Source organism: Rhinolophus ferrumequinum, chromosome 16 (assembly GCF_004115265.2).
Source record: "Rhinolophus ferrumequinum isolate MPI-CBG mRhiFer1 chromosome 16, mRhiFer1_v1.p, whole genome shotgun sequence".
Classification (NCBI taxonomy): domain Eukaryota; kingdom Metazoa; phylum Chordata; class Mammalia; order Chiroptera; family Rhinolophidae; genus Rhinolophus; species Rhinolophus ferrumequinum.
The window spans coordinates 25755462-25778739 of NC_046299.1; the positions used below are offsets into that span (position 1 = coordinate 25755462).

Genomic DNA, 23278 nt, shown 5'->3' on the forward strand with positions numbered 1-23278 from the left:
CTCTTTACTTCCTCAAGATAGCCAGAATCCATTAAATTCATCTTTATTCAATTAATATCTCGCAGGACTTGGCTACTATAGATACAGCTCAATTCTGTATGTTTTATTTTTTAAAGATCTACCAGATATTCTTTTCTCAATCTATAATAATACAATCCTAGTAGTTACTGCAGGAACCCTTACATTGGGTGTAATATGAGTGAATGTATACGAATACCTAACAAAATTACCCCCCAAATCCCAGGTTCTATAAATCTATAAATTATCTAAGCATCAAGCAATTTCCATCAAACATACCTCCTGCAGAAGACGTGGGTCCAGGCAATCACCGTCATCATTAAACATGGACTCCCAGCTCTCCTCAGGGGCAGCACTTCCCTCCATGTGAGAAGTTTCAGTTGCTTTCAGTTCCATGGATGTCTCCATAGATACCGATTCTGTATCAGGAAAGGATATACCAAATTCTATATTCCCTGAATCATCTTCCTCTTTCGTTTTGAACTCTTCAGCAGTTTTCAGTTCATGCAATGTGTCTGTTATATCACCAATACAATCTAGATCATTGCCCAATGCACCATCCGAAAGTACTTTGGTCCCATTTAACATACTGAGTTCAGAGTCCAAGAAAGTGTTACAATTACTACCAGCAATCTTCTTTATAGGTGAGGAGGAAGCACAATCTGAGAAGCTCTCTATCAACTTTCCTGTGGACTCCATGAAACTAGACTGAACACTTTCAGCATAAACATCTGAGCAAGCAGTCAGGTTGCTGACATTTTCAGCGTCATTTGTACTTCTAGCTGCGTGAAGATGGCCTGTATCTCCACTCATTTCTAAGTATTTTGAGAAACTACTGGTGTTGCTACAGGTCTCATCAGCTGTTCTAACTGCAACTACACAAGGGCTGCCTACAGTGACTTGATCAGACACAGCATCTGTAATGTCCATCATACATGCCTTATTTGTAATGTCACCTCTACTCTTAGACCCATTACCTGTATCTGTTTCATGAACAAGGACAGCTGTATCCGAAGGTTCATACTTTACACATAACTCACCAGCAGTGCTGTCATTCTCCTCAAATTCTCTAATCATTGTTGGATCAAAAATGTCACTTATGCTCTCTAATTTGTTGACTATAGTCATTTTATGAGAGCTGTGACCCATTTTCTCAGGAATGGAATCTATACCTTTCTGATCCAAGATGACATCTGTACTGTTGGCTGTGTCACCACCATTCTCAGCTTCAAAGTCTACACAAGTTTGATCAGTGACACCATCTGGACTTCCAGAACCAGGAAGAGTGGTGATGCCTCCACTGCTGAGCGTCAACATTCCACCTGACGTCTGCGTGCCTTGTTGTACAAGCCCAGAATCAGAGCTTAGCTTTACTGGTGCAATCACACTCTCAAGTTTCAAAATAGAACTAAAAACTCCAGGAAGCTGGGATCGTATCTCTACAACTTTGGCAGCAGTTTCAACTCTGCTTTCCAAATCTTTGTCTTCAAATGTTTCCCCACTTAGTTCGTGCCTACTTAAATCACAGAATTCCACATGTTGGAATGGTTTGTTTAGAACCTGAGCCTCACTGATTTCTGAACAAGACTGAGCTGGAAGCAACTTCTCATGTCCTGTCACAGCTGTGGTTTCAACTTCTAAACACTCCACCTTCTTTGGTTTAAAATGTCTTTGTAAAGGTACATTAGGTATAACCTCAGGATTTAGGACTCCTTGCTGATGTCCTTGGGATATTATTTCTTTGGTTTCTGTGGCTCCCTTCTTAGTACACACCCGATCTTTATTTCTTTCTTGAAGGCACGTGTCTTTTCTTAATTTTGTTGAAGATTTCTTTCCTTCCCTACGATTGTACTCTTTTTTATCAGAATTAATACTTAGTCTTTGAGCCTCAGGTTTGTCCTGTTGGGAGAGACAATCTTCTTTTTGTTGCTCTTTCACCATGCAGTTAGGTGGAACACAGCTTTTTTCCTCATCACCTGTCTTCAGAAGTCCTACACCCCTCCGAGCTTTAGGTACATAAAGTGCCATGTCAGGCCTTCTGGCTCGAACTCGGCATCTTGCTGCTTCTTGCTGCATGGCACCACCTCAATCTGCAAAAAAAGAGAATGATTTAATTACCAGAAACTAATTGCAATGTATTGAACCAAGAGATTTTTAAAGAGTAGGTAGAGGACCTACTAATCTATCCTATAGAAACCCTCAAGTTAAAAGAAAGAAAACCTGCCATAAAATAATTAATGCAATCATGTAAGCAACTAATGAAAGTAAATTCCAAAATAATTCATGAGCCCATGAATTTTATCCACATATCCTCTTTCTTCGTATTTCCAAAACCCTTTACCTCTACCTCCCAAGTTCTCTCTACTTTTTAAACAAGTAGCCTGGTCTTAGGTTGAATTAAAACAGATTATAACAGTGCTTCTCAGCTATCAAGTACTCATAAAACACAACTGTCTCCATATTCTAGGAGCTCAGAATTCACATAGAAGAGTATACTCAAAGAGGACCCCTAAAACACATTTACTCAACATAAATATATGTACATAAGTATGATTTTAAGAGTAACTTGCATGGGAATAACTTAAATGTGGGCTAGAAAATGAGATGACTAATCAGGGACTGCTTTCTAGAAGATGCTGCTTTTGAACTATGATTTTTAGGAAAGAAATAGGTAGTGGGAGAGAGAAAGTCATTATTCTATTAATACTACTTAATCAAGTGATCTACTATAAATGTTCTTCCTCCCAGCAGCAATAAAACAGGCCTGGGTAGGATGAAGGAGGGTGGAGCCCAAGGAATGTGATGAGAAAACTCACGCTAGTAATTTCCTGACAACCGCCACCATGGTTGCTCAATGGAATTCAACAAGGAGAAATTTCACAACGGTTAAATAAACTTCTATCTACTATCTACAAAATAGAAGAAAAGGTACTAGACAATTTCATCCTGAGTTATTCTTCAAAATAAGTGAAGTAGATAGCAGTTTGTCCAGAGCAAAGAGAATACGGAGGTGCAATATACATAGCAAAGAAACAAACATGCACACTCACAAGCACGTGTTGTTAATATTTCACCACATACATTTCAAAGGACAGAGATAGTACGAGGAAAAGAAAGGCTAACGAATCCTATCCACTCTGCCTCAGGTCCCTAAGATTTCACCTGATCCAGAACACTTCCTCAGTGAAGACGCTCTGCTCCTTCAGGCTGTTTTCTTTTCAGTCCAGGTAGATACCTGGCCCTGACCAAGTGTCCTTAGGGATCTTGTCCCTTTTCTTTTCTGATGGCTTACTTATCATCTAGCCCACTATTCTTCGTGGATTTTCTTTCTATCTTTCCATTTGTGGAAGCACATGACTTTAACATTTAGCCATGCCAGGATTTTTCAAGCATGCCTACTTTTCAGGACAGAAGTACTAAAGCATATTTCATTGGAGGGGATGCTATGAACATAGTATATCTTGATCTCAGCAAAGCCTCTGTCAAAATACATTCTGACGAATTTCTGTAAATGTAATAAGATGGTAAAATGTGAGCCACTTAACAGAACTGGTAGGAAGACTCACAACAAAAAGTAATGACGATGGGTGGAAGTAAATTTGAGAGGGTTATTTAAAGGAGAACTGTGTCCCCATAGCCCTTTGAAATTGAACATTTTAATTAACATGGATGTAAACAATAGATATTGAGTGCTTATCAAATCTGTACCACAAAATGGATAGGATTAATAAATACCAAAAATGATAAAATTACAAGTTTATTATTGTTTCTACAATCTGCAATCCTGTGCTGAAAGCAATATGAAGACATAAGAATGAGTAAATACAAAGATCTGGGTTAAAAAGAATCAAACACAGTAGATCTGACTTGTGTACAATTTGCACAAAAAAACTCTAAAGGCTTATACTCATCTACAAAGTCAGTAAGAGCCAAAAGATAGTGATGTCGATGTTTAGAAAGGCAACACAGTATTAAATTAGAGTCCAGAAAATATACCACACAATGTATGGTCAAAGGAACTAAAGGTGTACTTCTTGCCCAAAGAGGTCTAAACAGAAATATCCCAGCTACCTTTATACATGAAAGGCTGCTCTACAGAAAAGAGAAATTTTCTCTTCTACCGTGTTTCCCCGAAAATAAGACCTAGCCAGACAATCAGCTCTAATGCGTCTTTTGGAGCAAAAATTAATGTAAGACCCAGTATTATATTATATTATATTATATTATATTATATTATATTATATTATATTATATTATATTATACTATACTATACTATATAAGACCTGGTCTTATATTATAGGAAAATAAGACCGGGTCTTATATTAATTTTTGCTCCAAAAGACGCATTAGAGCTGATTGTCCGGCTAGGTCTTATTTTCGGGGAAACACGGTATGTTTCTATGCTTCTGTATTTCTCCAGAAGTCGGTACCAGAACCAACTGGTAGAAATTAAAAGAAAACAAAGGTTAGTTCAATATTAAAAAAACTCTACTTCTAGAGTTCCCTAATGTTACTTTCAGGTAATAAACTATCTCTAGAATAATTTAAATACATTCTGGATGACTGACTGATACCAGAGAAAGAATTTCTATCTGTAAGGCAGCTTGGTCTGGACAAATTTTAAGCGTTCCTCAAACTCAAAATTCTATGATTCTACATCTCATCTACAACAGACATATACAAAAGGCTTCAAATTTAAAATTGTTATGTGCTACAGCTAATGACTTTTAAAACTCATTCTTTCTTTCTCTCTTAACGTCCACATATTGTTATGATACAATTTCCTAAAGCTGAATAACAGTATAAATTTATACTATTGTCTATTTCCTACCAAAACATTGAATTCAATTATGCCATGACCAGCAACGTGCTGATAAATGTTTAGCAACTGGCTTTCCAAGTGTTGTAGTTTGGAGTACTGGTTGATACTTGTGTTTATGTCAATGAGGTAAAAAATGTGACTTTTTGGCTGAAGTGGTTAATCATTTTTGAGGGAAAGAATATATCCTCAATTTCTTGAGCTACGCACAAAGTACTAGCTAAAGGCATGCCACTTTTAAGTTTGCTTTATTAGCATTTTCTCCATCACTTGACGTCTAGACAAGCAATAAACAATAAATCAAGCCCTGATTTATAGCGTTTGCCAAACTCTACAGTGTAAATATTCCCACCATGGATAATTTCAAGCTACATGTGATGTCACTGAACAAGGAGATGGGAAAAGATATATACAGCAGCACATCATGATACAGTATTTCAAGCATAAAGGTACAATACACAAAAAATAACTTCAAGAGCATAGATCATAGTAATATGTAATAAAATAACCACGAGGTGATGAATTTTAAGCATTTATTACTTTTTTGTAAATGTAATTTATCTAATAATAAGCTATGTTATTTAACAATATTCCTAAAATTTTAATAATCATCTTTCAGGCCAGTAGGAAATACTCTAATATACCACTGGCTATGACAATCCTTTCATAATAATTCAGACACGCACAAAAAAGGAGCATCTTGTGGACTTCCAAGATAATGCCAATGCAATTTAAAGCCTTGTTGTGTTTTTATGAATTTCTCTTGCAAATGTAGGCCTTTAATGTTGGGAGAAGGGGTACCTGTCATACGCAATTTTTAATCTTGGATTAAAAATTTCCAACCCAGGTATTTACTAATAGCACCTGATATTTTCTTTTTCTCTCTCAAAACAGTTTTATAATAACTATTCCACAATGTTCTAAGTTCTTTCATCAATCCAGTCTATTTCTTAACTGGAGGGGAGAATCAGTTATTTGGGGTGCATTTTGCAGCTAATTTATCCTGGACTAGTTAGTCAACAGCATGTAATTCTGTTCAAAATTACATTTTCTAAAGAGAATAAAAACTCAAATCCATTACAATGGTGAGTAGTTAACTGCGATCATACACCTTAAAATATTGTAGGCCAAATCATTTTTTTCTAACTATACTTCTGAACACTGAAATCATACATGATCACCTGTCCAATTATTTCTACAGTTTCAAATTCTCCTTGAGAGAAAATATCAGCAACTGCCTATAAGTACCTCTTTGACCCATCTTCATGAGTAAGTGAACTAGCACAAAACAAATCAGGCTTTTACATTTTCATAACAGAACGTCAATGCTGTTTGCCCACATTTGGTATCTAAAACATATGGATCCCTCTTCAATCAACAACAGAAAATATTGGCACTTAAGGCACTAACTGGATAATTCAACCATGAACTGATTTGATCCAGTACTTACCAAAGCTCACTTGAGACATCTGTTATTTGAGAGAAACTGTCGAATGGGCATGTTAACGTCAGTCTTCCAGAACAAATTCTCTAAGTTCTATCACTTTGTTACCTCATTAGAATGCATCATAACTAAATCATATATTTTGTCTTAACTCTTTATTTGGAAATAATTTCAAATTTATATGTAAATTACAAAAGTAAAAATACTTGCAAAGAGCACCTGTATACTTTTACCCATATTTATCCACTATTCACATTTTATCCCATTTGCTTTACCATTTGCAATCATTTGTGTTCCCCCTACACACACACACACACACACACACACACACACACACGCATCTATTTTTTTTTTCCTGAAAACTTTTGAGGACAAATTATTATACAGACACCATGGCCCTTTACCCCTAAATACTTCAGAGTATATTTCCTATAAACACGTATATTGTCTTACATAATTGTAACAGTTATCAATGTCAGCAAATTTAACACTGATACTTTTACCAAATCTAACATAAGTATTCCAATTTTGTCAGTTTAACCCAGCAAAGTCCTTTATACGTACCATATTTCCCTCTCCAACACTGGATCCAGTTTAGAAACAGGTAATACATTTAGTTACCATGTCTCCTTAACCTCCTACATTCTAGAAAGTTTCCAAAGACTTTCATTGTCTTTTATGACAATGATATTATGGAAGACTAACTCTCCTCCCCGCTTTTAAATTGAACATCCCTCATTTAAGGTTTGTCTGACGTTTCCTAATGATTCGACATATTATCAGCCAGAACAGAGGTGGTCATGGGTCTTTAGGGCATGACATCGGGAGGCACATGACTTCTATCTGTCCTTCAATGGCGATCTTAACTTTGATCACCTCATCAAGGTATTATTTAATTTCTCTGCTGTATAATTACTGTGTATTTTCTCCCTTGTAACTAATAAGCAGTCTGTAGGGTGACACTTAAAAAGCACGCAAATATCCTGCTCCTTATCAAAATGTCCCCCCAGATTTTGCATCCACTAATGATCCTAATCTGATTCAATCTTTATTATGATGGTTGCAAATAATGATTTTCCTACTCTGCAAGTCACTTCACACTTACCAGTCAATCCCTGGCGTTTTCTGAAAGCAAAAGTAAACCATTTATCTTAGCTCACCACAGAAGGTAAAATTCCCTAAATTAAAACTCAATTTAAATTCTTAGCTTTCATAGTTGGTGGATACACCTGAAGAATACTTTCTAACTTTTGCAAATTGAAGTTGAAAGTAACAATCATCTTATTCCATGTCCCATTTATAAAAGAAGAGGAAATGCATGTCTAAGTTATACTGGTCCTTTAACAGACAGAAAGAACATAACATAATCCTTTCCGCTCTTTTCCACAAAACACAGAATTAAGTTTGGTGTTCAAACACAATGATTAATCCATCCCAGATGTCTGGTGACATTTATCTCTCTGTCCCTTTTTAAAGCCATCTCAAATTCCTTTGGGAAGGAAGCAAGGCAAAATCAATTAATATATGTTAATAAACATATGTGAGGGCATGGGAGGAAAACATTTTTTATGAGAAATATTTAGACAATATATTTTATATCTATTTTTCAACTTACATTTGTTTGAACTATGACATATTTTTTAGAATGAAATGTCCCAAATGAGGTATACATTGAGTTCTGACCCTGACATCCTTTCAAATGACTTGCAAAAATATGCAATAGAAAAGTATTTATGTAAAGCATATATTAAAATGTCAATGCAAACATCCTGAATGCAAGGTTCAACAGTTTCAATTCAAGATGACAGATGAAGTACACAAATATACCCTCCCCCACCAAAATGGGCCCACATCTATGTGGGGATTCATTTTATAATAAATGTGGCACTTCTATTGGGAAAAATATGGAGTATCCAATGTCAGGACAACTGCCTGGTTTGCCAAGACTTTACTGAGGATTTGGGGTGTATATTTATGTGAGATCAGTCTATGATTTTCCTTATTAGTATTGGGAATTATATGACTGGGTTATCAAGGTTAATATAAGACACATCATATGAGTTAAAGATTTATGTATAAGGCTGGGCTTACTTCTCCTTAAATATTTGGTAGAAACTCAAACCCACATGAAGGTAAAACAGTACAAAAATCTCGGGAAACTTTTCCCCTTTACTCAATACCCAAGTGAAAACAGACAAGCTTCCTTATTTTATTTCTGTAACTGAGTAATTTTCTTTTCTAGTCTCCTCTTTGAGTGATGCTACCATGTTTCGCGATTTAAGGCTTTAGGAGATGAACTCAGTTTCTAACTCCTCCCAGGTGCAATGCTTCCATTCCTATCTCACACATAGCTATTAAAATCTAAGCCTCTTGGTTACCCTGAGTCACCATTCGGGAATAAAGATCTGGCAGAATCAAACCAGTGAACAACTGAAGAAGGGAAAACCCAACAAGGATGACGACAGAACAGGAATCAAGAAAAAAAATGTCAAAGGATTAAGAAAAAAATCTCTTGAGAAACTGCTAATGCTCTCAGTTTTGGTAAAACGGATGCACCAGTCGAGTCTCTATGATAAATCCCTAAGAAAATAAAACAAAGTGAAAGATGCTATCAGACTAGCGCACAATTTTAGTGGAAAAATTACACTAAGAAACTGTATGAGTGAATTCTGAGAATTAGCATAGCTGTAACTACAACTTAAATTTTATTAAATATATAGTAAAATCAATGTTTTCATTTCAGAAAATTGTCCCTAACAAATATTTTTTCATTAATAACTATGAAACTTTAGTCACCATTTTAAACAGGCCCACTCTAAGAGGTATTTTCAAAATGCCAATTTTCTCACTTAACAATATCTCATAAGTGTATATTCCTAAGGGAAAGAGGCTATTATCTAAACTGTTAACAGTGGTTACATCTGGGAGAGTAGAAAGTGGGAGAAAAGAATTAAGGAGCATAATCTTTTTATATACATATTTCAGTATTGTTTGAATTTGTTACCATTAAGTGCAGTATTTTTGTAATTAAAAACAAGATCACTAAAATTTAAAGATCTGCTATTATTTTAGTATAAGAGGACATTACCATAAATTGCTGTAGGAAAAAGCAAAAGCAATGAAAAGTGATATACAGATCTTTTCCCCCCTTCTTTCGCCTCCCTCTCCCCCTCCTGTCCAAGCCGTTGTTTCTCACTCTAGTTGTGTAGGACACAGATCCCTGGCCCATGCTGGTATTATGAGCCTTATGCTCCCACCGCCCCCACCCCCAGCTGAGGCAGTCAGTCACCAGTTGTTGGTTGGCCACTCACAGCAGCTCACGGCAGCTCTCGCTGGCTGCCGGCCACTCCTGGCAGCACACGGCCACTCATACTGGCCACCGGCCGCTCAAGGCAGCACACGGTAGCCCACGGCAGCTCACGCCCACCTCCGGGTGCTCACGGCAGCCCAGTTCCAGGTAGAGATGTTGCTCACAATCTTAGCTGTAGAGGGCGCAGCTCACTGGCCCACGTGGGAATCGAACCAGCGACCTTGGCATTAGGAGCAGGGCGCTCTAACCACCTGAGCCACTAGGCCAACCCAATAAACAGATCTTTATTGGACAAAATTACTATAAATCGAAAAATGATGAAAGAAAAGAGTAATGTCTTTAATACACCTGACGGGATAATAAAACAAGCAGCACAGAAGTTACTTGATATTGGAAAGATACCTTCGAATGTTGTAGAATGCTGAAGCAACCTCTATTGTTTGACCTAAGAATGATCTAGAACTACATTGTCCAATGCAGAAGCCACTGGTCAGATGTAGCTATGACACGTGGAAAGTGTCTAGTCTAAATGGAGGTGTGCTGTGCATGTAAAATAGCCCTGAATGTCAAAGACATGGCATATACTCCCCCCAAAGGAAAATGTCTCAATAGTTTATATTAATTATATGTTGGAAGGACACTATAATGGGTTATATCAAACACATTAAAATTAGTTTCATCTGTTTATTTTTGTATTTTTAAATGTGGCTACTATTCAAAATTTCATTATGTTGCCCATATTTATGGTCCATGCCGTTTCTAAAGGGATGGCACTGGTCTCAGATCTTACCATATCCATATCCTTAATTCCACAAGAACAAACACAGTCTGCTTTTCCTCTCGCGTCTTGCTTATTTCAGATTTTTCCACTTTCAGCAACAAGGGAATATACCAAACCAAGAAAACAACTAAAACATGAATGTATAGATAAGCTTATCTCTGCACACTTTAATGTTCCATATGTTTATAATGATAAAAAAAAAAGCATCAAAAGAAGTAAAGTCTACTTCTGTTTCATAAATCAGAAAATAAGACTGATTAGACAACATTCCTATGTGGTAAAGTTACCCTCAACAAATTTAACACCATTTCTTCTAACTTAAGTTTTTTTCCTGAAAATGAGGGCTTTTTATCTATGTTTGAAACTGTGGAGGGCCTTAGATTTAGAATCATTTCTTTGCATACTAATAAAGTAACTTCCTTTGTTTTACTATACTATCAAAAGCATTCTTAGTCTCATTGATCTATTTATAAACTGGCAAGATAAGAGATGCCAACATCCTTCAGCAGCATATATGTAAAGGAATAAAGATATTTTAGTAAATTTAGTATGTTTATAATTAAATGTAATATATAAAATATATTAAGCGATACAAGTAAACCAACAGATTTCTGAGCACTAAGATGGTTATATACTTTTAAATTCTAGCCATCCCCTCAGAAAGATTCACTGTTCTCCTCTCAATTTCATAGTTTGGTGAATTAGGTATCACTGACAACCCAGTTGTTCAAGCCAGAAACCTGGAAGTCATTATTCCTGACATTTCAATCAATTACCAAGCTCTTGTTCATTCTACTTCTACACTGCTCCCAGTGATTTTCTAAAATACAAACCAGATTTGGTCATTTCCTTGTTCAAAATTCTTCAGTGGCTCTTTATTATGTACACACTTTAAAGCATCTTGCATAGCACATTATTGGATTCTACATAACCTAGCTCCACTGCTATCTGCCCAGTCTCATCTCGAGCCACTCCTAATCTCAGACTTTATATTCCCTCAACTCCAACTCCAGGTAGTACTGGAAACATGCCCAGCTGCCTTCTTACACCTCTGCGGTTTAAGGCATACTATTTTCTCAGTCAGATGCCTGCCTGACAGTCTCTACCTGTCCTTCAATTCTCACCTTAAAGAGGCAAACACCTCTTTAACTTCATTACTCACTCTCCCTCATATATTACAGTCCTACCCATAATTTCCCACTATGTACCTCTCCATATACCTGCATTAAAGCAATTATCATATTGCTTTGCAGTTATGTGTTTGCATGTCCAGCTCTCTTCTACACAGTAAGTTCTTCAGTGTAACTTTTTGTCTCTGTATCTACAATGCCATAGCACTGCACTTGGCACTAAATATCTGTCAAATCATGGCAAGTGAAACGTCTCAACAGGTGATGCTCCCCAACCTCAAGATTTGGGGCCCCATTCATTCATTCATTCCACATACATTCACTGAATAACTATTATGTGCCAGGTCCCATGTAGACACTGGGAACACAACAATGAACAAAACAGTCTCTAGCCTCAAGGAGTTTACATTACAATGGTGGAGACAAAAAAATAAAACAAAAACATACACTTAAACATATAATGTCTGACAGTAATAAATGCAATGGAGTAAAATGAAGCAGGGAAAGAAATACAGAGGGATGGGGTGTGTGTCTATTTTAGAAGGGAAGACCATGTGGTAAAGCGGGGAAAGCCTCTCTGAGGAGTTAATACCTGAGCTGATACTTGAATTGAGTCAGTGAGTCACTCAAGTTATCTGGGAAAAAGAGAATTCCAGGAAAAGATAAAAGCAAATGCAAACGTTCTAAAGCAGGACAAGCTTAAAAAGTTCAAGGAATAATAGGAAAACAGCAGAGTAATAAGGGGCACAGAAGTCAGCAAAACAGCTGACAGCCAGAATTAGTCCAGGGGCTTACAGGTCAAGGCAAGAGCTTTGATTTTGAATATGTTGGGAAATCACTGAAAGGTTTCCACAAGAGAATGACATGGTCTGACTTACCTTTGCTGAAGATCATTCTAGAAAAAAATGTGAAGCACTGACTATAAGGAGTACGAGTAGGAGTAAAAATCTGTAAGGAAGTCTAAACACTAATAGACCGGCATGCAGCATGTTCAGGGCAGTAACAGAGGCGGTAACAGAAGTGGTTAGATTGATGTTATTCTGAAAGCAAAGCTAACAAACCCTTGCTGGACTGACTGTATGGGACGTGAAGGGAAGAGAGGAGTCACTTTGAGAGTTTTGCTCTAATCAACCTGAGTGATGACAGTTGTTACATTTACTAAGATAGGGAAGGCCGGGGAAGGAAATAGGAAAAGAGGAATCAAAAGTTGTGATTTGGACATTTTAAATTTGAATGCCTGCTGGACATCCTGTACAGTTGTTAAAGAAGCAACTGGATATATAAGTTTGAAGCTCAGGGGAGGTGCAAAAATTGGAGATAGAAATTTGGGGGTCATCCCGATAAAAATTCAAGCCAAGGAACAGGATACGACCACCTAGGGAATGACAAAGACAAGAGATTGAGACATGGGGGAACTAAAACCCTTAAAGGTTTTCTCACAAAGAGGAGATGTGCCCGGCAAAGGAGACTAAGGAAGAAAACAGAAGTATGTAACATCCCAGAAGCCAAGTGAAAAAAAAAAAATTTTTTTTTTTTGAAAAGCAAGAGTAATCATTTGCATTAAATGTTGAAAGGTCAAGTAGGAAGAACTGAGAATTTTTCTACTGGCTTTGGCAGGACAGAGGTTGTTGGGGGCACTGGAATGGTTTCAGCGGGGCTGGGAGATAAACACTTCCCTGGAATGGGTTAGGGAGCAAGTCTGAGGTAAGGAAGAATGACGCAGCCGGGAGGGAGAAACTGATGACACAAATGGCGGGTGGGAGGGTAACTATGATAAAGGCATATATGCAATCGCTTTCAAGGACCGGAACAAAACTTAGCACCTATAAGATTAGAAATTCTGTCAATTCCTGCCTTGTCCTATCTTTATTAGAAACGCCAGGGGAGTATTAAGTGGAATATGATATTCTGAATTGCTCAATTATTCCCTTCAGGACAGTTGAGGCACCTTGAGCCTCAGGATTTACACATAAATCAAGCTCACATGTTCAACATCTTTCTTAGAAGTTGTGCTTGCCTTAGTGAAGTTCAGTATTCATTCAAGCCTGTACAAAATCAGTTCTTCAGTCACTAAAATTCAGTCAGTCTAAGGAACACAAATTCGGCTTCTTAGCAATGGCCAGTATATATCTTTGGAGTACTGGGTGATCTTGTGAATGTAGCAGTTAAATTCACTTACAAAATTTATAGAGTGCTCAATGTTCTGATAACAAAACTAGACTACAAAGTTCTTTTTCTTGGTCACTAAGGCTACTACCTGAGGAATGAAGTCTTTAAGCAGAAAAAAGGGATTTCTTTAAAGAGGTTACCTTTTTAAAAGTAATAGATGGCCCAAAGGTCTATAGTAGAGAGGAAATCTAGTTTTAAGAAAAAATTTAACAAAGTTTAAAGCCAACCCAAAGAAGAATTTTATATTTTCCTTAATACAAAGCATTATACAATAAGCCTTTTTATTAAAACTGTATTTTATCGCACAGAGAGCATCACTATGGACAGTTTGCTGTATACGAGGTGTCTAGACCTCTTTATATTTTTAAAACAGCTTTGTAAATGAGACTTATCTGCTATGAGCACAGAATCCTGTATAGAAAGACTTTCTAAAACAGTTTTTTCCTTTTTTTTGCACTCCAGTTAAGAACATTTCATATCATGACACAGTACATCCAGAATCATACACATATACATGACTGAAAAAAGTTCCATAAAATACTTACTATTTGCACTGCTCTTTTTAAATTAATTTTTTATTTTATTATTATTTATTTTATTTATTTATATAACAGGACTTTATTAGGGAACAGTGTGTACTTCCAGGACTTTTTTCCAAGTCAAGTTGCTGTCCTTTCAGTCTTAGTTGTGGAGGGTGCAGCTCAGCTCCAGGTCCAGTTGCCGTTTTCTAGTTGCAGGGGGCGCAGCCCACCATCCCCTGCGGGAGTCGAACCGGCAACCTTGTGGTTGAGAGGACGCGCTCCAACCGACTGAGCCATCCGGGAGCTCAGCGGCAGCTCAGCTCAAGGTGCCGTGTTCAATCTTAGTTGCAGGGGGCACAGCCCACCATCCCTTGCAAGAGTCGAGGAATTGAACCGGCAACCTTGTGGTTGAGAGCCCACTGGCCCATGTGGGAATCGAACCGTCAGCCTTCGGAGTCAGGAGCATGGAGCTCTAACCGCCTGCGCCACCGGGCCAGCCCTGCACTGCTCTTTTTTAATCTATTCTATTTCACTTCTTTAATTTAAAAATATTTAGAGTCTTATCATTTAAAATCAATTTATCCAGTGTTGTTTCACTTGGTTGTTTGGAAAACCCTATACTAAATAGCACACTCAACATCAGAAACTTTCACAGCAGGGATGAAAACATTCTCTATTTTAAATTATTTGGAAGTTTGATTGTAGAGCAAGGTAAAAGGGAAAGTGAAACATTAGTTTAAAACATCGGAAGATTATACCACCTGACCAAGAGTCATTACCAAAACAATAAATTTAGGAATATGCCCAATCTTTCCACACGTTCAAGGTCCTCCACTCCTAATGTTGAGCACATTTCTGCAAATAACAAACCAAGACATGTCCTTCCTCTGCAAAAGAGCTTCACTTTAAAACATACTTGATCCAAACACAATACAGAGGCATTTGCGTGTAATATAATAACATGAAAAATTATACTTGGACAGCAGAGAAATGGCTTCCTATTTTAAAAACTATAAAGTCTGCTAATGAACCATAACTGATTTCTCCTGTAGTTTTCTTAATGCATCCTTCCGTAAATGAATTTGCACTAGTTAATACAATGACACATTTCACACTTGAAAACACCAAATAATGCCTACATCTACTTGGAGGTTTATTCTCACTTCTATTCAAACCAACATAAAATATATGTTGTAATTTAAACTAACAAAAACAATAATTTGTGACATTAGTGCCTACAGCTGAAGAGATTACTCTAGGTCTCCCCCTTTAACAAACCTGAACTGAAGAGAAAAAAGGTTTTAAACCAGGTAAACCTTATTCAGAGGACCTTATGTAGACTGTACTCAAAGGCATGCAGGAAACAGATTCACTAATGGGAAACAACGTGGAGGCCAACTCCTCTATTCAAACTGCTAAACGGGCCATGTATAAAGTGACACAGCCAGGCCTTCTTCACTGTGAAAGGCTGCTCTCACCCACACATGACACAACCATATCATGGGCTCCAAATTACTATTTTTCAGCAGAGTACCTGCTTCTCATTGGTTCTGTCTCTTCACCACCACCTGTCACTTCTTGCCACTCTAAGCATTTTTCTTTCTCTCAATCTAATGAGTATTGCTAAATTCCAGTGTGTTCAAATTATATACTAAATAAAACAAGGCTTCTAAGTAAGGACCTGACATGCTTTTTACTTGATCGAAGTGTCTGAACTTTAATATATGAACTTTGTGATACCTGTTTTGGCCCCTTGCCAGACGTTTGGCTCCAGCGCCATCTGTGGCACATTTGCTTATGTGATGCCATTCAAAATAGTCACATCCTCATTTAAGCCTCCCAACAGCCCTAGGGCATGATAGTATTACCAGTCCAATTTTACAGGTGAGAAAACGGAGGCTCAGGGATAGTAAATAAAGTGCCGAAGGCCAAAGAACTAGAATGGGGCTGATTCTAATCCAGGTCGGCTGATCCAGTGTGCGGCCTCAGCTCCTAAGGCCGGGTGGCGGTGCGAACACACCAGTGTGTCTAGTGCCCTCCACTTTAATATCCTGACCATCCTCTGGGAAAGAAAAACAGCACCAATTAGTTGATGTCTAGGGGATCAGGAGCCCTAACCACCTCCTTCCACCTCTTCCAAAGCTGCTCCAAAAGACGTAACTGAGCCATGGAAGTGAAAAGTCAGAGAAACACCAGTAGGTCAGCAAAGCTGATCGGGAAGGTCCAGCCTTGTCTGTGACCACACTGGGCCTGTCCTACAGGGAATCTAAACCCAAGACTCTCCACTGCCGTTTGAAGATCTACGTGCCGAGGATGGTTTAGGACTGTCCCTTCCTAGATGCAGCCCTAAACGATCTCTGCATACCTTGCCTGTTGTAAGCGTCAATAAACATTTCTTGAGCAAATGTAGGGGAGGTATTTTTTGCTCCCTGCTGCCATACCAAACTATGAGCTTGCCTGACTCAATTAACCCTGAGGTCCTGGAAAGCAAGAAATGCCGTATCCCAGTTATATCCTCCATGCCCGGCACCATCCCTGGCAAATGGATGGCATTCAGGAAACGACTGGTGAATAAGGGAGTGTAAAAACAAATGTTCCTAACACAAAGCAATATCAATCCAGATGTTTCTCCTTAATTTGAGACTGTGAATAGGTGAAAGGTATGTGTATTCTTGACGAAAGTTAAGAATTTTTTGTCGTGTTATTTTTGATTCAATTCATGAGCTATTATCCTAGTAACACAGATCCTTTTTAACTTGTTTATGTGACACGATACCTATCTATTTAAGGAAAGAAGTCTTACACGCAAATTAATAGTGAGAGAAAAATTAAACCAGAGTAAGATTAAAGGCCTATCCCCATCCCTGGTTCATTCTTGAAAATTACAATGTCCTGCCACCATCAAAGAAATGATGCTCTATATTTTTAAAGTATTATCCATATTTACAGATTGTTAATATACAGGCATGTTCCAATTATGAACAATGTTGAAAAGCACTAAGCATGAATACATCTGAGATTATAAAAACCTTGTAGTATGTTGGATTTTAAAAATTGTACATGGCAATATAATTTAAATCTGTATGGCCCTGAAGAAGTCAATGAATGAAGCACTGTGCCAAATGCTCATACAAATTATCTCATTTAAGCATCATAACAAGTCCCAGAGGTATGTATGTTACCATTTTACAGATAAGGTGACTAAGAGTCAAGGTCACACATCTAGCTAGTCAGTATAGGAGCCAGAATTGAAACCCTGCTTAGTCTAATACTCAAGCTCTTCACCGCTCACAAGTCTGCATCCCATAGTATATCCTCAACAAAACAACTCTGAATTTTCCAAATCACAACTGCCTAACTTTAGCATTGTGATAACATACCACAATTATTTTTAACTTCATCATTGTGAGGAGTAAAATAAAGGAAAATTGTTGACCTTAATGAGCTGCACACATACCTTCCCACCTTAACCACTGAAATCTTAAATCATATGGGGGCTGTTTATCACTAACTTTCCCTTTCCTGAAAGGTAGTCTTTGCCCCGCAGTACCATGAAAACTCTGTTGGCACCCACCACTGTGTTCGATACAAAACTTGCCACAGCCATTAGCAGTGGCGGTCACTACCTTAGGTGACTCTGGAGTCTGAGAAGACTTGAGCTCACTAATGCAAGTTCTAAAGGTTTCTATAATATTCACCACACTAAATGTTGACTAAAAACATCTGGGAAAAACAAGAAAATTGTGTGATTAAATATAGTAAGTTTCTCTCTACATGGAACAGCTCTTTGAGAAGATCAATCGTATCCTATTTTTGTTTCAAAAATGCAAGGAAGCTGGTTTGCAGATTCTATTTGTTTATATGCCAACAGGCTAAACATCAACATTGAAGGAATCAAACTATCTTCTGTTTTTCTCACTCCTCAAAAAAGATCACGAAAGAAAACTTTATTTGCCGTGACTTACATATTATTTAGATATTGTTTCCTTTTCCCCTCTTCTTACTTCCACCCAAAACCTCAATGAATTTTGAATCACAGGCCATGAATGGTGGTCTTTATTAAAATAAACCAAGGATTTTTTTCTTCTACTCTCTCTCTCTCTATCAAGTAAGGAAGGAAGGAAAGTTGGAGGTTCTGCAGAAACATACCAAAGCTTTTATTTTACAGGGCACATTTCAAGCTTTCCCTCTCCCTCACTCTCCAAATTCAATCAATTCACAAGTTCCACTGATCTTGACGCCTGAGTATCTCTTTAATCTGCCTAGCCTTCCCTATCCCTAACAATACTCTGGGTTAAATCAACTCACAAATGCCTAGATTACTATTAAACCCACCTAACAGGTCTGTTTTGCTTCCTTTCCATTCATCTTCACCTTGCTTCCTGAATGACCCTTTTAAAAACAATTAGTTGCTCAGACATACCCCTCCCCTAAAACCTTTCAATGACTTCCCATCATTCTTATGATAAAATCAACTTTTAACATGGCTTACAAGACTCTTCCTAACCTGGCTCCAATCAATTTCTCTTATCACCTCTGTCCTTACATGCTACACAGCTACATGGAACTTCTTTCAGATTCCTGAACTCTCCATGTTGTTTGTTTTGTGGTGTGTGTTTTTTTTTTCCTCTTAGCCTCTACACAGTCCCCTCCTTCTAACTAACTAGTCTACTCCCCTGCAGCCTCCTAACCACCTTCACCTGACTAATTCCTACATAACCTTTATGTTTATGTCTCCACCAGAACTTTCTCTGAGAGCCTTGGCTAATCATTCTAGATTAGACTGGATGACTGCCATACACTTCTCCTATTACAGCTCTTATTTGGTCTTCTCCAGTACACTAAATGCTTATTAGAAAAGGGATTATATCTTCTTGCTCATCACCGTATCCCCAAAACTTACCACAGTGCCTGGACATACAGCATAGTTCAATTTTTATTTATTTATTTTTTTTGGTAGAATTAATGAATGAAAGAACAAGCAAACAAAACTAACAATTTGGGGGGGGGGCAGAAATTGAAAGGGACAGATTTAAATGGTATTCTGATCAAGAAAAATCCCATATCAAAATCACATCCTCAAATAAGTGGGACTTCTAGATTCTGCTTATTAGTAGAAAGCTGGAAAATGCCATTCCTATCCTTAAAAAAAAAAATAGAATAAAAGGTGGATAATGTGCAAAATCACAAATTTTCTTGAACTCATCAGAGAAGATCACAGGACAAGCAACTAGCCCAAAATCCAAGGAAAGAAGACAGGCTCCTCAAAGGCGAAATGGAACATGAGCACTTCTTCACCTACAGTAAATGCTGGACACCACACAAGCCAGGAAGAAAAAATCAAGTTAAAATGTTTTAAAAATTGCTGAAGGCCAAATGTGAGCTACCGTGAGAATACAGAACCCTTGACAACCACAGAAATAAAGAGAATTCTCACCCACTCACAGAATCTTCACAGACCTCCCCAAAGTGATCTTTAGATTTCAATCAGAAATTAACAAGCTGATTCTAAAAGGTATATAGAGAGGCAAAGGAACTACAACAGCAAAAACATATTTGAAAAAAAAACCAAGTTGGAGAACTCACAGTACCTGATTTCAAACTTACTATAAGGTACAGTAATCAAACCAGTGTGGTACTGGAGAAAGGGTAGATATATATAGATCAATGGAATGAAGGGGGAAAAAAACGGAGTCCAGAAATAGACTCACACATATATGATCAATTGATTTTCAACAAAGGTACAAAGGAAATTTGATGGAAAAAGGATAGTCTTTATAATTAAAGGTGCTGAAACAATTAAAAACTCATGTGACAACAAAAAGATAACTTTTATATCTCATACCAGATACAAAAACTAAGTTAAAATGAATTACATACGTATATACAAAACTGAAAACTGTAACACTACTAGGAGAATTAGGAGAAAATCTTTGTGACTTTGGGTTAGGCAAAGATTTCTTACATATAACACCCAAAGCATTATCCATAAAATTTTTTTTTAAATCTTAAATCCATAAACTGGACTGTAGCAAAATTAAGAATTTCTGCTCTTCAAAGACACTATTAAAAGAATGAAATAATAAACCATAGATGGGAAATAATATTTGCAAATCATATAACTGATAAAGGACTTTTATCCAGAATATATAATGAAACTCTCAAAACTTGAAATCTGAAAACAAACAACTATCTGAACAATACTTCAGAAAAGATATAAAGATGGCAAATAAGCACACCAAAAAATGCTAGTGTCATTTATCACTACAAAAATACAATTCCATTTATGTAAAATTCCCGAAAAGGCAAAACTTTAAGGACAGAAAATATATCAGTAGTTGCCAGAGGCTTAGGTTCAGGTAAGGGGTTGACTACAAAGGGTCCCAGAGGAATTTTTTGGATAGGTGGAACTGTTCTATACCTTCCTTGGATGAGAGTTACATGACTGTATGCTTTTGTCACGATTCCTAGAATGTACTCTAAGGACGGCGAATTTTACTACATGTAAATTATGTCTTCATTCTTTAAATCAAAAAACAACAACAAACAAAAAAATCCCACATCCCCTAGAAATTCCTACTAAAATACCGCTGACAGCACTGACTCTGATTCTTGGCTTTAAAATATACCTACCTAGAAGCCAGTGAGTAATTAGTACAGCCTTAATGAAGTAACATTACCAAGACTAAAGATCAATTTCTTTCTTAAAACTTGAGGCTACAGTCTTTCCTAATTTAATTCTGCAGTCATTATTTAACACTTCCATGACTTCAACTTTGCATGAGTGAAGATTTTAAAACTTAGTCTCCTTTGACTGTCAACTCTATCAACTACTTTACCTGTAACCAAACCACACAATTCTTTCCATTGCACTCAGGGAGATATATAAAACTGTATTTTTAATCTGGATAGTTTTATCCTAAACAACCTTAGGAAAGAGGGATCTGAGAATAGTCGAAGATATTCTGGCAATTCCAAATGACACTAAGTATGTCAATACATGACAATGTTTTCTAAAACACACTTTTTTCCGCAATTCCTTGCTCAAAAACCTGTTGACTCACCAAAGTCTACAAGATATAAACTAAGCTTAACTGGCATTCAAGGTTTCTCCACAATTTGGTGTCAATCTACTGTTCCAAGCATATTTCTACCACTCTTGGACATAAATCCTCGTCTGCACTGGATGGCCTCATGGCCTGGTCATTCTAGCTTCAGAAATGCCCTCTTTGAATTATCTCAGGTTAAACAATCCTAGTCCCAATTCATTGTATAGGCTGATCTCAAATCCAGCTTTTTCCTTTTACTATTTCAAGACACACTGATTTCACCCTTCTGTGATTTCATGTGCATTCGTTATCTATGGTATTCATTTGTCATTATATACCACGAATGTCATCTCATACTCTATTAATATAGTTTCTTTTTTTTTTAGATTCTTTTTCTAATTTTTTTTTAATTGGGGAATATTGGGGGGCAGTGTGTTTCTCCAGAGAGTTGTCCTTCAATCTAGTTGTAGAGGGCACAGCTTAGCTCCAAGTTCAGTCGCTGTTTTCAATCTTTAGTTGCAGGGGGCGCAGCCCACCATCCCCTGCAGGAATCGAACCAGCAACCTGTTGTTGAGAGCTCACACTCTAACCAACTTAGCCATCCGGCCGCCCCCTATTAGCTTCTTGAGGGCAGATACTGTTTCTCATATGCTTCTGTATCTCCAGGAACACAACATATAATAAATATTCAGAGGAAAAAATTAATGTGGAATTTTACTTAAAATTAATTTTAAATCACTATAAATTTTAAATTCATTTAAAGTACTTCAACGACTTCCTGGAAAGCTTATTTTACAGCTTGAGAAACTTAAGCCAGGGGCACTAGAACTTTAGCCCCCTGACATCTACCTCTGTAACACATTCATCTTCATATTTCCAGAGTTGAATACTGTGCCTGACACATGGAAAACACTCAAATATTTAAATATTTAACTAAATTTCATTTTCTAAGGCTGCAAAGTAAGAATTCTACCCCAATCCTCCCACGACAATATTAGTGACTTAAAATGTTCTCTAATTTTTCGTATTTGTTCACAGATTCTCCCCAAATAGATTACAAATATCACAAAGACAAAAACCATGCTTTCGCCTCCTTAAAACTCACACATCAACTATCACAGTGTTGAGTCCATGTATAATAGGTAGGTGATATTTCTATCAGATTTTAAAAAGAAACATAAAAGCAGCTTACATATACTTCTCTGCCCCATGTAAAAACATACTAGTTACTCTTCCTACTGGGAAGATTTATTTTTCATCATCTTTGGCACAAATTCTAGAATGCTATCTGCCAGGTCCCATGCCCCAATAAATATGCATCCACAAGCAATTATGAAGATAGATAGCTTATGGGGAGGGGGCACTCTTTGGTCAGGTCCCAATGCTGGCCAGTGGTTAGGGGGAAGGGCAAGTGGGGGAGGGGTGTGGCCCTGTGATTAATCACTGCCCACTCTGCTTAGGGGTATTTATCACAGCCCGCTGTCAGGTAAATCACTGGAAAAACACCTCTTCAGTAATTAATGTGAAGTGACGGATGGACAGCCCCTGGGCCCATTAATCAGGAACATCAGCAGCCTACTGAGATTATGAATGTCAGGATGCATAAACTGCCGGTGGATCAATAGGCCCAGGAATTCATCCAAGGCTCTCATTTCCGAGGCATCTCCGGTACATTAGGCTCCCTCGACCCCTCCCCCAATCTGAACTGAAAAGCAAGGTTTCAGAACAAAGAGCAGGAGCTGAGGTCTTAAGTGACCCCTGCAAGCAGACAGTCAAGGAAGCTGCCCATGACGAGGGAAGGTAGCAGGGTGACACAGTGAGCGGCGCCACGCTCACCGAGAGGCTCTCAGAAGGCTCGGTGTCCTGGAAAAGCAAAGAACCGGGCCGGTAACAGAGCCTGATGATCTATTTTAGGGGTGATTCCAGCTTCTTGCTTCTAATCTTTTACCAATTTTCCTGTCCACACTTTCTTTCTTTTCATACTGGGACCACTAACAAAGGGTAGACACAAGTAAAGAAAGTAAATTCAATTTCTG

At 37.6% G+C, this 23278-nt stretch overlaps 1 protein-coding gene across 6 annotated transcripts in view; it reads right to left on the minus strand.

The window, feature by feature from the left end:
- R3HCC1L (R3H domain and coiled-coil containing 1 like) overlaps positions 1-23278 on the minus strand; it is a 76116-nt gene that overhangs the window by 24737 nt on the left and 28101 nt on the right. For 5 of the 6 annotated variants that reach the window (XM_033131142.1, XM_033131144.1, XM_033131141.1 and 2 more), the window contains exon 2: positions 298-2108. In XM_033131142.1, coding sequence (XP_032987033.1) covers positions 298-2094 — 1797 coding nt within the window. In that variant the 5' untranslated portion in view covers positions 2095-2108. The remainder of the gene's footprint in view (positions 1-297; positions 2109-23278) is intronic. The other variant, XM_033131146.1, reaches the window with a different exon arrangement.